Source organism: Haliotis asinina, chromosome 3, assembly GCF_037392515.1.
Source record: "Haliotis asinina isolate JCU_RB_2024 chromosome 3, JCU_Hal_asi_v2, whole genome shotgun sequence".
Taxonomy (NCBI): Eukaryota; Metazoa; Mollusca; class Gastropoda; order Lepetellida; family Haliotidae; genus Haliotis; species Haliotis asinina.
In genome coordinates this window covers 68105173-68121364 of record NC_090282.1, presented here as the reverse complement: position 1 = coordinate 68121364, position 16192 = coordinate 68105173, and the positions used below count along the sequence as shown (strand labels likewise).

The 16192-nt window shown below is 41.1% G+C and overlaps 1 protein-coding gene across 1 annotated transcript; it reads right to left on the bottom strand.

The window, feature by feature from the left end:
* Nucleotides 1-174: 174 nt before the first annotated feature.
* LOC137277009 (uncharacterized) lies at nt 175-15329 on the bottom strand. The gene is made up of 18 exons (XM_067808671.1): nt 15136-15329; nt 14607-14755; nt 13566-13661; nt 12788-12944; nt 11997-12042; nt 10792-10941; nt 9782-9837; nt 8928-9065; nt 8545-8716; nt 8171-8281; nt 6952-7170; nt 6588-6804; nt 6259-6488; nt 5800-5887; nt 4348-4476; nt 2939-3028; nt 1642-1821; nt 175-406 (listed from the first exon to the last, which is right to left on the bottom strand). The coding sequence occupies exons 1-18, from the start codon at nt 15327-15329 to the stop codon at nt 309-311; spliced, it is 2520 nt and encodes an 839-aa protein (XP_067664772.1). The 3' UTR covers nt 175-308.
* Between the last annotated feature and the right edge of the window lie 863 nt (nt 15330-16192).

The window sequence follows — 16192 nt, the reverse complement described above, 5'->3', positions numbered from 1 at the left end:
TTATACTACATAAACGCATGTTCATGTGTTGTCGGAATCGTGCAGTCAATTCTGCCTTAAGCACATATAACCCATTTGTGTCGCTTTTATTATCATCCTTTATGAATTGGATACCGAGCTCAACGCCAACATTTTCAAGGAAGGAAATCGGGATATCTCATTTTGACTCCAGGAGACAGATTAATGACCATTTTATTGATTGCGTTCATGTGCTGTGTTGATTGTTTCATAGAGTTAACTGAACGTAACCAGTAGGTTTTAGTACATATACTAGAATAGTGAAACAGTGACATTTGTGAGCCTTATTGTCAATGGTCTGTGCGACAGCATGTAGCATACGCTGTGGCCCCCATCTCTCCGTACAGTCTCTCAGCTCCGTTCACTGCCTCGCACTGGTCTGGGTTACCTGTAAGAATAGATACACCTTAGTGCAGGTTCATTACATATTGGTACCAGCAACAATGGCGCACGGAGATTTTCTAATATTAATGGTCAGTGTGAATTGTCGTTTTCTTTCCTTCAGTATGTTTCGGACATTCAGTGTAAATTCATACATACATACATACATACATACATACATACATACATACATACATACATACATACATACATACATACATACATACATACATACATACATACATACATACATACATACATATTTGCCCAAGGAAGAAATCAGTTTACCTGAAAATGTTGATTTTTATGAGATTTCTTACAAGGATTAAAAAGTAATCGCCACCACCCAACAGAAATCGCCTTCCTGTTGAATTTGTGTAGCACTGAGCATGCATTATCTGGCAATAAAAATCCAGATTACTTTCAGAAATTGGAGTTCTTTTTGAAGGAGTTTCAAGGTCAAATCACTACATCACGTTTTGACTGCGACATCGCCATTGAAAGAATGCATGCTGGAGATTACCAGTCGTGTGTTGGCAGGTGTCTGAATGTTAGTCTGTGCAAAATATCACGGCTTGCAGCTCGTTACAATTAAACAGGTATAACAAATGACCGCCCCCGAATAGGCAGAGCTCGATGTACCACTGTAGCCCAGGATCGATACATCCGGGTACTACAGTTACGTGATCGTACTGCCACGGGTGAAAGCACAGAAGCCCGGGTACCTGGACAACGGAGGATATCCCGTCAAACTTTAGGGAACAAGTTGAATGGAATTGCTCTACGTCGTCACCAATGGCGGCCAACGTCTCCGTTATCTAAAAGTATCCACTTACTTTCTTCCAAACTGGTTCAAAAATTCATACACCAAAGTCTGTTTGTGGACGAGTTGTATATGTTTGAAAATGCAACATTTTCGCAAAGGATTTCTGGTCTATGCGTTTCTTTTGGGGGATAGCATATATTCCCACTGAGGAATAAGAGTAATGTATTTTGATAAACAGGTATCAAATTCAAATTTAATTAAATTGTGTCATAGGCTACTGTTCATTAAGATATACGGCATAGCGTACATAGTAAAAGCTTATCAAGTTCACTGTCATCCAGCATTTTTATCAGACATATGTAAGAAATTTGTTTCCTAGTTTCTAAACTTAATGGAGTTCTCACTATTTAGGTAGGGGAAAGCAGCAATTGAAGATTTCTCCAAACCACTGAATATTTTTGCTCAGTAAAGTTAACCTCCAATATAGGCTCCGCTCAGTTTAGCATCCTCAGAGTACGCGGAACATCCGACAAGCTGCCAGCCCTGGTCACATGACACGGACGTTGTGTCACCCAGCTTGTCACCAGAAGGCAGTGAGATCTTCACCTTGCACGTGAGATGGGGAGCCGAGCAACACACGGCAGAAGACTGCAACCCTGTGTGAGTGAGTGAGTTAGTTTTACGACGCTTTTAGCAATATTCCAGCAATATCTCGGCGGGAGACATCAGAAACGGGCTTCACACATTGTACCCATATGAGGAATCGAACCCGGGTCTTTAGCGTGACGAGAGAATTTATCCGCTAGGCTACCCCACCGCCCCAGAAACTCTGTGGCAGCAACAATGAGATCATCGAGGTCAAGTATATTCATTGCAGAGTGAGTGTGTATTATGTTACTGAGAGTCTGTAGTTTTACAAGCACACTGACAGTTAAGAAAACAATGAATTGAACTTCATCAATTATTTCTTCATTATGCGTTAGAAACAATAGATAAATAAATAAATAAATGTCCTTCTCAGTGTCGAAGCGATAGCGCAGCAAACCCTGGGAACCAGGTTGGACCATTTTCTGTTTCCAAGTCACTAAAAATCTACGGAAACTGTCGATGTTTACCGAGGAGCGACCAGAACTTTGTTCAGAGAACGAGGGTAGTGCTAATGCGAGGGTTAACGGTCAAATATGAAAAAGCAGGTTGACAAATTGAATACCGTGGACAGACACGTAAAAGAATGGTCTCCATGCTCAACACAATGTCTTGTGAAAAACGTATGGTTTGATTGAACCGCAGGTTAAACCGGTCTGGCTGCCCGGTTTTCGATCAGGTTTCTAAGAGTGTCACTCACTGTGTACTTTTTGTAACGAGTGTAGCAGTACAATTTTCTTTAATATTCATTTCTTCACAGATTTCGTTCAAATCTGAAATATGCGTTAATCTTAACATAAAAAAAATTACACTATTGCAAAAGTCTAGTGTTTTGGGATTTCTTCTTTTTTAAATATCAATATCCAAACAGAGATTCGAATTCCTGTGGTGCATGATGTCAGGCAGACAGACTCTACAAATGTATTTCACACATTGCATCCATGTGGGAATCGAACCCTGTCTAGACCGCCCATGTTCAATGTAGAATGTGTAAATACATGTGAACAATTAATTGATTTGGTTAAATCCAAACATGTATGTAACAGTGGGTATACATGTCATAATTGATAAACTTATATCTCACATGGCAAACATAAATGATTTTTGAAACGGCTGTAGCAAACTTACCTCCTTTGTTTTCAAAGTTTTGAGCAATACACGAATGTGCTGATGGGAAGGTTCCGTCAGACAGCCGGAAGAATGAGTGTGCAGCGCAACCTGATTGGGAAGAAGAATAGTGACACATATATATACTCTTCAAAAAAGTAGGGGACCTTCATTGTTTATTATTTACGATTAAAAATATTTAGGAGATTTATCGGAGTCAATCAATATTGATATGATATTACTGAATGTTTTGAGAGTGCATCATAGATATTTTGGATTTAGTTGCTTTTGAAAGATGATTGGTGTATGCCATGTCATTTGCATGTATACGATTTTCATTTTAAAACAAACGACTAGAAACAGAAACTAACTAATGTGTGAATCTAGATGAGTGTCAAAATTAATTTTCTGAGTGTTTTCTCGAGCTTCTTAAAAAATCGTCAAAATCAAGACCCCACGTGTATGGGCAACTGCGTTGTGCACGTGCAAATCATGCGTTATGTTTAGCGGCAGTAACAGAGGGAAATGGTGGTGCGTTCATAAGATGTCTGTCCTTGAAACGTTTGTTAACGTTTACAATTCCTACCCAAATTGAAAGTTCAGGTTCCCCTGCTCTTTTTTAGAGTATATGTCTTGCACTCTGAAAATGTAGCTCCAGATTTAAAATGCATTTGAGATCATGGAGCACATAAACTAATTTTAGTCGTTGACTGCATTCTCTGTTTCTAAAGCAAGATGTTCACTTCAAATGTGACAACATTCATCCGCTGGATTTTTACTGTTTGACTTTCAGGATGAATTCTGCAGGTATATCTCTTAAACATGGACACAGGTAAGACATCTCAGTATTATACATGGCAGTCACTGTTAATGTAAAAGATAGTGTTAAGGTATGGGACTATCGCAGCGATAAGAGAGCTTCGAAAATCTAGGCCCTGGACATTGACCTTGCTCTTACAATACGACTCATGTCACTGCCTGCCCTCACTTCAGACTATAGCAACACTCCTGTCTATTTTAAGCTGCAGTGTCAGGATTTATTGGTAATTACAGGGTCAGATTGGTTTTCACTTGAAGTCAAATGGACGTATACTTCACGGATTGGAGCAGATCTGCTGAGGTTAGACAGATAGTGAATTTCTATTCCCAACATAATTGACATCGTTTATATTTGGGATTGCACTTTCTCTGTAAAGTTCGGATTCCAGTACATTTTGAGGTTGCATAATGTAATCGTCGATATACAAAGTCTAACCCACTCAGCCGGCGCACCTTCCATAAAGATGGGAGATCTGACAACTGATGTTCCAATGCTTTACTCTGTGTACAGCTCTGTCCTGCACTTTCTGAAAGGCATTGTTTATTTTGAGTTTTGAAACACACCTATAAGTGTATTTCACAGGGTGTTATGACATTTAGATGTATCTCACCTGTAGCGTACATGTTGTTTTGACATCTTGTCTCAATTCTCTGGCCAAGTAGATCCTGTGAAGGACCGGAAGTCCGGTAGTCACACACGAGACCCGTTAACATGCAACATCTCGCCACTGCCTGGATAGCTGGAACAGAGCTAACCTGCTCACGAAGATCACGAACAAGACATGTGATGACACTATTCCAGAACACTATTCCAGAACACTATTCCAGAACACTATTCCAGAAGGTGTCACGTGGTGGATTTCGGGTGCGAGCAGGTCCCAAGCTTCTTCTGATAGCAATAGTGACACGTAATCAATATTTCGTGAAGTGTGAGAATTTTGACACTGGTGTGTAAGATCAAGGTCGACAGAGTACTGAACACGAGTGTGGTCATTTATCTGTTGACGGGTCAGTATCATGTGTTACCTCCCTTTCAAAGGGACGACGGGGTAGCCTGATGTTTAAAGCTTTCGTCTGTCACGCCAAAGCCCCGGGCTCAATCCCCCACATGGGAATAATATGTGCTGCCAGTTTCTGGTGTCCCCCGCCGTCGTATTGATTAAATATTGGTAAAAACGGCATAAAACTAAGTGTAGCGGCCACCAAATGTCCGAGTCCCGTGCTGGGATTCGAACGACGGACCCTCTGATCCGAAGTCGGACGCCTTGTCAACATGACCAAAGAGGTTAACCCCGTCAGCAAACTGACAAGGTAAGGATGTCATCTGTGGGATGACTCCACGCCCTGCTACATAAACTCACTCATTCACTCACTCACTCCCTTTGAAAGGTCGTCTCATTTGGCTCTAAGATGGAACTGATATCACTAAGTTCAAGGTTCAAATGTTTCAGCAAAGAAACAAGTCTCTAGATATTATTAGAAAATATCTAAATCTGATTGTGTTCTGAGGTGAGATGGAAGGATGTTCCAGAGATAAGAACCAGTCGTCTCGGTCACCATATGTTTTTGTCCTTGCTACAGGAATTGGCAAAAGACATTTGAACGGAGGAAACATACAGGAGCATAACGGTGGAACAGCTCACGTAGGTACTGAGGACCCAGACCACGTTTACTATTAAAAACAACGAGTAGAGTTTAATGCGTCTATGGATAGGAAGCCATTGAAGTGAATGAAGAACGGGAGTAATGTGTTCCGTTTTCTTTGACTGAGAGACCACCCTAGCTGCAGTATTCTCCACCTTCTGAAATCTGTGTGTAAGATAATTTGGCCATTCTTCAGATAACGACGTCCATATTACTGTTAAGTGCGAAACTACATTAATTTTGTCGACACATTCATGGTACATATGAACCAAACCCTTTGTACGTTCCAGATGGTGGACAAAGAAATCACAATTATTATGCTCTTTTGTAAGTTCACAGAGATCAAATATAGATGCCTAGTCCTTCATCACTGCCAACAAGAGCTGATATAGCATTAATGCTCTTTCAGCTTGACTCACGGGCTGTTGGTGATCCTCCTTCATAGGCACTGCAAGTTGGTCCTGTGTGTAAGGATATTTTCTCCCCATCGGTTTGATCACGACTGTCCTTCAATAAGAAATACGTGCATGAACTACCTGCATAAGAAAATGACAGATGCAACTATACGTATACACTTTGGCCAGGAACATGCTATATGGAACCAAATACTGAGTATGTTTATGGCCCTCGCGTTTTGCAATATTACATTCCAGTAATATCACGGTAGGTGAAAACCAGAAACGGGGAATCGAACCCGGATCTTTGACGTGATGCGCGAACGCTGTAACCACTTGCCCATCCCGCCAAATAGAAGGACCAGGGCGTAGTCAGTCTCTACAGCCCTGAGAGCCAAAATACAGTCAGATTATTATTGTTCTAACTTTAACTTAACTCTGTGTAAGTGATCTACCCACGTGTAATCTGCTCATATTTCTCACCTTCACCTTTCCTGAACATCCGGTCAAGACGTATCCGGAAGGACATCCCACTGACGCCATCTTGTCATCCGCAACTTCCGAAAATCCTGAGTATCTGGTTATACATGTAAGCCGATTGGAAGAGCCGGAAGTCATGTGACCAATTGTTCGTTCATTGATGTGTGTCACAGGATGGGGTACTGAATGATGGTAATCAAGGGGAGAAGGAGCCGTGGGGATATTGATGATATCTGTGAAATAACCAAAATATGATTTATGATAGCCTGGCCGTTTTTCATTTAATCCTAGCCATGACTAAGGTTTGTGAGATTAAAGGTTAATGAACTCACGGTTGACATTGGAGATACGGATGTTAACTTGTTTGTCCTGTTTCCCGAGGGTAAAGGTCTGCTGCATCACAGGGTTGCCATGGTATCTGACGACGACCCTGTAGTCTCCATGGAAACCTCTGACGTTAAACTGTGTCCCTGATGACACTTTGTGTGTGACGTGTGTGCTCCATTCCTTGTAGAGGAGGTCGATGTATCGCTTTCCTGCTGCGTTAATCTGGAACACGGATTAATCTAATCATGAACTAGGAGTACAGCTAGTTATATATTGAAAATACAGTCGTTGTATCTCATAATGATGTAACCCAGGTACACATTAGGAAGCATCCATACACAAAAGGTAAATTTATATATTTAAACTTACATGGAACTGGGGCCCGTTAACAAGAGCTGCATCAGGACCCCTCCAGTGACGTACATCCCAAAATCCCCAGAGTATGATACCCTCAACTTCCGGATGACTGAACAGTATGCGCAGTGCTGTGTCGTACCAGTCAGCTCGGGTGTTTTCATCACTGGCCACAACGTCCAACTCTGTGACCCAGAGAGGGAGGCCAGTCGTGGCCAGCATGTCCAGACGTCTCTGAAATGTTGCTCAGATATATTTTTAAACCTCGCTGAAGTGGTAAAATGAGGAGCACAAAAATATTGAAGAACAAGCATATAATGAACACTGGTATGAAAAAGAACTGTCTGTATGATGGCCGTCCGTAACTGAGTGAGCGAGTTTGATTTTACACAGCACTCAGCAATATTCAGCGATATGGCGGCGGTGTGTAAATAATCGAGTCTGGACCAGACAATCCGGTGATCAGCAAAATGAGCATTAATCTGCACAATTGATGACATATGACAATCAAGTCAGCAAGCCTGGCCACCAGATTATAATAGTCAGCTCTTGCGACAAGCATAGTCGCCTTTTGTTGCAAGCATGGGTTGCTGAAGGCCTGTTCTACCCAGGATCTTCATGGGTCTCGTCTGTAATTGATCCAGTCTGGGTCAGACGCTGCAGTAACAGTCAGCATGTGCATCGACCAACGCAACTTGGGTACGATGATATGTTTCAACCAAATGAGCAAGCTTGACCACCCGATCCTGTTAATCGCCTCTGCATGGACTGTGGAAGACCAGTTCTAACCCGGATATTAACGGATATCTATATGACAGTAGCCCCCACTTATGCAAAGCATGGGCTGCTGATAGACAGTTGTAACCGTTAATCGAAACCTATTTCGAGATATGCATGATCACCTCATGAAATAAGGATATGTTCACAAAAATCACTTATTGTAAGTCAACTGAAATTCGATATGAAGTTCATGCCATCAGTACCACTTCCAAGGTTACGTTGAAATACAACTGTTTAAAAAATATTTTCCAGCCATGATGCCCTAAGAAAATCATTTACAACAAAATCGCGGGACAGTGTTCCATGAGGTTTGTTTTTATCCTGACTACCGACATAAATATAAACATGCTTCTCAGACATAGTGGGAATCTTGCTTGCTATTTCGTAAGGTGACTGTTGCCTTAGATGAAAGTGTGCAGTCTTTCCTATATTTTCTTTCAGATGTTCTGCCTACCTTGATAAGTGTTGGATCAGGGGCCTTGTACGGGGTAAAGTGACTCTGAACACCTAATCCATACAAGCCTACATTGGCCGACTTGAATTCCATAGCTTGGTCCACGTATGCCTGAAGACACCGTATGGCAAATTCATTAAACTTGTATCTAACAGAATATGTCGCAGGGTCATTATTTTGTAGTCTGATTAAATAATATTTTTACAAGGTCCCCTGCTTGTGGTCAGTAGAAATGAAGCCATAGAGAAAATAATGTTATTTCAGAAAATATATGACTTGCATATATGAATCCTAAACGAGGATTTCAAAAGCAGTTACTTTTTGCATGCAATGATATTAATGTAAGTGGGATAACCACGTTTCTTTTTTCTCACAGATGTGTGTGTGCCTCTCGCCACAACATTGAAGTCATTGAGGAAGAGTTTGACCCCGGGATCTGCCTGGTGCAATTTGGCAAAGATCTTTTGAGAGAAGAATCTGTCTCCAGCTTGTTCCTCGAACCAGTGTCCGTGGAGAAGCTCGTTGTTAACATCCCAATGCTGCAACCTTTTTATGAAAAGTGTCTTGAGATGAAATCAATAGATGTGATTTGTTTCTCACAGAAAAAAAGAAACACGTCAATCGAGCAGAAAATGGTTTGAAAAGGTTTTCTTTTATTTACTGTTTAATGCTGCACCGCAGCTTGGATACGATGACATGGCTCAACCAAGTCAGCGAGCCTGACAACCAGATCCCCACGATTCAGATTGTGACTTACTTCCCCTTTGTGTCCTTGACAATGTACTGTATCCTTTCATCCACGGCCTGCTTCACCTGATCCGAACTCAGTTTCTGCACCCACGCTGGTGTGCGACGAGCATTCCCCCAGAATATGTTGTGACCCCGTACAGATATTCTATCATCGAGGTGCAATATATACTTTATTAGAAATATAGTTGACAGAATTGTACGACAATATTTTTGGATTTTGAATACTTTGCGACAGTTTTGAAGTGTGTGCAGAAAATTAAATCATACATATCTGCAAGTGAAAGCAAGTGAGTGAGTGAATGAGTGAGTATGAATGAGTGAGTATTTTTCGCCGCATTTGGCAATATTAGAGTAATGCATGGGGGAACCAGAAACTGGCTTCACACATTGTACCATTGTGTCTCTCAAGCACCAAAGAGAATTTACTAACCTCAGTCAGCTTGAGAGTAATTTTGCAAGTCAAATGTCCCATAGCCAGGTATTGACCTGGGCTCCTTTTGTTTTTCATTATATTATTTTTTTATGGATTTGTACATTTGTTTTAAAACAACATAACTCTAATTCTGGGACTAAATGTCAAGCTAGGTCAAATAAACTGAGAAAAATAGACATATGAATATTGAGAAAATTGTATACTGTTTAATACCGGCGGCACGTACCTTAGTTATTTGTATCAAGTCTAAGGTATGAGCTTTTAGTATATCATGGTCATGACATTTACATATAAAACTTTCTGGAGAATCAGTAAGTCTATCATAAATTAGTATCACCGGTAGCATTAATTCAACAGTTACTATAATAATCACATACAGTACTTAATAGTCCATAAGCTTGCCGAGTCAGCAATCCTTGTAGACCTACCCATGTTTATGAAGTAGATCCAGCGTCTTTGTAGCATTACTGTAGTCCGGGTCGTGCTAGAAATAAGCTAAGATAGAATAATCAAAATTGACCGGGGTTATTGTCCGTGGACTTAGCCATCGTTCATCAGTATGGTTAAATGAAACACTGTTAAAAGGTTCATAACCGTATAAGCAATAGTTTCTCGAAGGGTTGCATTAGTAACATCCCGCATAATGAATTAGAATGTCCATTCTCAGCTCCGTGGGAAGTATACAACCTAAGATTCCTGGAACGCTACAGACGGTTAACAAACATAGCGATGCACACACATTGTCATCTGCCACCGGGGTTCGGTAGGAAAACAGACAGCAAATCCAGCAGATCCAGATCTGCCTTGGCATGCAGACTCACACTCGGGTCCATGGGTCCTAAGTAGATGAGGCCGCACCACAGAAGGCCTCTCGTTCCTGCTTTGACCTCACAGATATGTATACTGTAGCAGGAGGTAATCATACACGTCGCAGCATAGGTCACACTGTGGGAGGCACAGGCAGCTCTCTACCTATGCAAACAGCTGAACGGAGACACCCACAGAGAGACTGAGAGACTGACAGGATTACGTATCCCGATTATCTAGTGACAGTGCATTGTGCATTGTGCATTGTGCACAGTGACATTTTATATTTGCTTGAGGGCTTAATCTAACTCGAAATCTCAAAGTATCGTAGGGACGTGGTAAACAGTGTTTTCGTTGTGGGTGATTCTGGAACTAAACGGACGTAAGGACGTGGTTGGAAAGTGTGCTTGTGGTGGATGATTCTGGAACTAAACGGACGTAAGGACGTGGTTGGAAAGTGTGCTTGTGGTGGATGATTCTGCAACTAAACGGACGTAAGGACGTGGTTGGAAAGTGTGCTTGTGGTGGATGATTCTGGAATTAAACGGACGTAAGGACGTGGTTGGAAAGTGTGCTTGTGGTGGATGATTCTGGAACTAAACGGACGTCAATATGTGGTAGAAAAGCCTACTATAGGTGGATGATTCTGGAACCAGTAGTAGTCGTTCTCGGTTGCCCAGTTGAACATGTAGAAGAACAAATCATCGTAGTGGGGGTAGGTAAACATCTCATGATACCGTGTCTGGGATCCGAACGGGAAGCTGTGTTTCACCAAGTCCACCTTTGAATGAGAATATATAACTGTACCCGGTGATGCTAGTAAACCAGTCGACAATCTTTAAGAATTTATTTCAGCATAAGTAATATTTTTTCCATTTGCAGGAAATGACAGAGATATGAGACCAAGGATATGACAGTTCAAGTTAAATTCGTTACATCAGGCCATTTGAACGTAACGCAAACTGTGTACTTTATTGAAGATCGGCGTCTTTGACCCTTTAACTGAGCACAACAAGTATACGTAAAGACTGCTATTGTTACTATGTGTATGTAGTGTACAGGTAACAGATTAATTTTCTAATTTTCTTGGTATGTAAGTTGCTATGAATGTATAGAGTGGTTGCATTTAGGTAGCATGAATAAGTATATAGAGTGCAAAGTGTGTATACTAGGTGATTAAGTTTTTGTGAATTAGTATCAAATTGTGAATGTGTGAGTTATAATATGTGTAAAAATGTGCATATGAGTTTTAAAGTAAGATTGAGAGAGAGAGGGGGGGGAGAGAAGGGGAGAGAGAGGGGGTAAGGGGAGAGAGGAGAGAGAGAGGAGAGAGAGAGGTTTATGAGGTATTTCAGTTACCTAGGCTGAGGTAAGTCGGGTAACTCTAGATGGGTGACTGTTAAGCACATGGTTGAGAGAGTTGGGCAGTGTCTCAAACTAGATTGGATGGATATGGTGGTCAAACAAAATGGAATGTACTCCAATTTATTGTTATAAATATTTGGGTAGAATTGTGCTGATGTAATTTTGAGTGTCTATATTTTGCCTTTGGAGGTATCTTTGTCAGTGGATGGAAGTCAGCCATTTTCTATAGTTCACTGTAGACTGAAATTTAAGATTCTTTGTTTTGGTTATTTCAGTCAATCTTCAGACTTCAAATTTTAACAGCATTTATGAAGAATACATTTGAGGAATTGACATTAGTTTCAATTGGATTTTTGTGAAAAAAAAACAAGAATCCTGTAGTGTATGAATTTGGACTCGTGTCCGTATTTCATATACAGGGTTGACTTTTATGCTCCTGACATGCGTATATTCAGATATTATGTCTATTACCTGTATGTCAAGGTCAGCGTTGGATACACCTGACGGAGTTTGGACGCTGCAATAGACATTTCCACCACGGAGTCATTGAAACTCTGTTCATATATTATTTGACGTAAAAGATAAGTCAGTTCATAAGAAAGTGACTCCTTTTACGTCTCTTACAGCTATATATCTCCAAGATAAAGAAATAGGGTGCATCTGTGGTGTGTGGACCTTCTGCCACTATGCAACGCAGTTACATTGCAATAATACAAAGTTATAATTATGGCAACTTCATAATTCCACCAAAACGATCGTTTTATAGCAATTAAGATCTTCTGATCTTTCGTTGAAACGTAGTGAGATAGTGTGATACCATGTTTTGTTTTGTCATGCTCATGACATACACTGTGACACGTTATATCCATATTGCCCAGTGCCATCCCCGGAAGACAGTGATTCATCTTTGGTCAAGGTGTAAATACTAGGATAGTGGTCTTCCAGATCTAAACTGCTATGTCTGTGTGTTGGGTCTCGGATGTCGGCCTCGTCAAGCCACAACTATGTATATGCCATATGCAAAAGATCTGTGTCGTTGTCACCGCAAAAGATTTACACACAAACCTGATGAAACCACGCTATGTACGTGTCGTGTAAGTCTGAAAATGCTATCCTCTTCACATGTCCCATATAACAGTTTATGATACAGCTTTTGGTATCTTTTTATGGCGTTCAGCGTATTACGAATTCTGTAGAATTTGACGTTAAGTTATCTACTACAAATGATTATGCGCAAGTATTTGACAAACAGGATCCCTTACTTAAAGTGTATGTTGTTCTTCCTGAGCTGGTCAATCCTCTTGTCCGCCTCCGACTTCCAGTTCTTGTCCTCGGGTATTTCTGTGAGTGACATGTCATCCACCAAGAAGTTGATGGTTTTGTCTGGCCCGTATACTCTCAGTTCTGTGGTCTTGTGATCTAACAAGAACAAAAACCAGTGAAGATCCGTGTTAGATCTTCAGTAACCCATGCTTGTAAGAGGCAACTAACGGGATCGCATGGTCAGTCTCGCTGACCTGGTTGACACATGTCATCATATCCCAATTGCGTAGATCACTGGAATCACTGGAATGGTACAGACTCGATTTTTTCACAGGTCGCCGTCTGCCGACAAGGAACAAAGAAAGAAACAACGTTTTTTCCGGGGAATTAGATCTGGGGCTGGAGAATGAAATGGAGGACAGCATCGGTATGACTACCATCACAGCTGATTACTGTGTAAAACATGTTGTTAACTGAATTAAACCTGCAATACTCTTACAAATCTTTACAGTATATGAGCATAGAACGTGCCACCGTGGCTATCCTTCCATAATGTGCCACAACACTTGTTCCCAACACTTTGGCTGGTCATAGGAACCGACTAAATGGCTCGGGTGGAATTCCATGGTGATTTGCCTGATTGTTTGTCATCGTACTCCAGTGGTGTGGATCATTGATCACAATACAACTCACTGGATTGTCTGATTCATTTCATGTACTTCTGTCCTGTATCTGAACTTGTGCTGAATCAGGTCTTGTAAAGACAAGCACACAAACCTGCTTTCTGGAAGATGAAGTAGCCCGAGATTGTTGTCCACCCCTTGTTGATGTAGATGGCGTTGTTATCCACGACGTCAACGTAACTGTGAGTACCTGGGATAAACGCATTCTTCTCAGTGACGATATCATTAAACCAAGTCTCAAATCCCTAGAACATGTTGCCAAGAACCAAATTGTACCTTGGAATGTTTCATTTCATTTAGTGTTTATACAACAGTACTATACGGTCAGCAAAAGAAACGCAACTCTTACTTTTTCTCAAGTTGTTTAAAAGAAGACATAACCATGAATGCTTGCTTTTATGAGATTTCATTTTTTCGAAAAATATTTCTTTTTTTTTTTTTGCTGTTCAGCGTAACTTTAAAAACAACAGCATACGATCAGATATTGGCTAAATCAAAACAGGAATCCATCGCATGTGAGCAGATTCTGACCCCGCTACGGAACGTTTTAAAAATTTGTTACTTGTGGAGCTTCAGGACTCTGTAACAACCACGCACTTATATATAGTCTGTTTTCAGTGGAAACGTAAAGATGAATTTCACTTTATACAAAAACGTAAATGAAATAAAGTAAAATTAAAATTGCGAATCCTAATAAGTTTACCTTACCCCAGAATTCCATTCCAACGTAGGATAAAAGTTGTTAAAGAAACGATCATAGTAAACCGCTGTAAACTAAATAATACTATCTGCTCTGCTACAGTCGCATGTTTTGCTACAGTCGCATGTTTTGCTACAGTCGTATGCTTTGATATAGTCGCTGGTTTTCAGCCAAAATCATAGCACTGACTTGGTACTAACTTGATACATGATTAGAATGCATTATTCTGTTACCGCTGCATTATTCTGTTACCGCTGCATTATTCTGTTACCTCTAACATATGTACGTTCGGGTACTGTGCAGACTTTTGACTACTCATATGTTCATGGTTAGGACAAGTAGATTGAAAATTGTGTTCATGCAATAATGACTTCACTGGTTGACAGAAAAGACAACATCAAAATACTTATTGATGTAGAGACAGTTTCAAGTTACCATTATGATGCTGTGTATCCATTAAGATGGCAAACTTCTGAAACATCTTTCCCATGACCTCGTTCAGCTGTTTTACACGGGCTTGGACGAAGTATCGGGTGTTGAGACTGAGGGTAACCATCTGTCCGGGGCCCGCCCATGTAGCAGTTCTGGGTACAACAGTGAGTAAGTATGGTTAGCCTCTTTAACCACTAGGCTACCCCACCGCCCCTGGGTAAAATAGTGTAACATGACAGGTCTTCTCTATAAATTGAATGCGGGAGTAAAACACAATTTGATGCAGGCGTTTATCGCTTTGATGAAATACACGTGCATTACTTAACAGATAACGTGCTGATAACCAGAATCTGTGACCCAATGCACGGTCATAGGTTCCTGGCCATGCTAAATGATGTAGCTTCAAGGAGAGAAAATACAGGAATACTTACCCAACCTCGGTTTGTCGAGATATTGCTAGGGTAAAGGAGGGACTATGGGATACCCTGATGGTCATGATTAGACCCACTTAGATGGCCAATGCTGCCCTTACCGTGAAGACACTTTAATCGAATGCTTTCCCTCTACATGATCATTGGAAGGCGTCATCTGACATCCTCGGGCTACCCAACTAGAGTGGGGATCGTGACTCTCAAATCCAGGATCTTTGAACATTTCCGCTGCTCCCCCAACCAGAAACAGGAAATGCCATAGTCCAAACACTGACAGCAAAACACGTTTGGACATCATGTGTGTCTGTAGGTAAATGTCGTCCCCTTTCACACACTGTAGTACTTGCCTGGACTGTGTGTCGGAAACATCTGCTTGCTGATAAGATAACACACATTATATCCCTGAACAGTGCTTATTAGAGTGAAATGTTTTCAGATGATGTCTTGACACGTTATCAATAAAATCATGGATGAGTGTGTCTCTGAAAATATACCCGTGAAGGTCCGGGTTAGAAAATTGGCCTTCAGCAGACCATGAATTGTAGTAAGAGGCGACTAACGGGATCGGGTGGTCAGGCTCATAGATTAGTTGACACATGCCATCGGTTCCCATCGATGCTAATGTTGTTGATCACTGGACCGTCGGTTCCATATTCGATTATTTACAGACCGCTGCCATATAGCTGGAATATTGCTAGTGAGTACTAGAGTGGCGTAAAACTAAACTCACCCACTCGTTCTGAAACAGCCTCAATACATTAGACAGTTGTGCGTGACTAGTTACATTGGGAATAGGTATGGTGTTGCGCCGCTGTGAGCGGCGATCCCCTGGAGGGTTTTTAAAACGTTACATCCAACGCTCTAACCACCTGGTAACCCATCGCCCCCTACATGTAAGTTCACCAGAGACGATCCGGGTTATTATTCTGGCATTATTCCAGCTATTTGGCGGGGGTCTGTTGATAACAGTCTGGACCGGACAATCCAGTGTTTGACATGGAAATTGAAACAACTCTCAAGTAACTAAATGGCTTTATTATTAAAAAATGATCTAGCAATTTCATTCACATCAGTAGTATCATGTTTTTAACCAAGACGTCTGAAACGTTTCTATTCATTTGGAGGTAACAATAGCATAACAAAACACTGTTTTGCTGC

Bases quoted from the DNA above. Each gene is read 5' to 3' on its own strand.
- LOC137277009 (XM_067808671.1), bottom strand. From the start codon at position 15,329: ATGTCCAAACGTGTTTTGCTGTCAGTGTTTGGACTATGGCATTTCCTG. The intron at 5,888-6,258 runs GTGAGAAATATG...TTCTTATTGAAG, and splicing joins GATGTTCAGGAAAGGTGAAG to GACAGTCGTGATCAAACCGA. The intron at 3,029-4,347 runs GTGAGATACATC...CTTCCCAATCAG, and splicing joins AAACAACATGTACGCTACAG to GTTGCGCTGCACACTCATTC.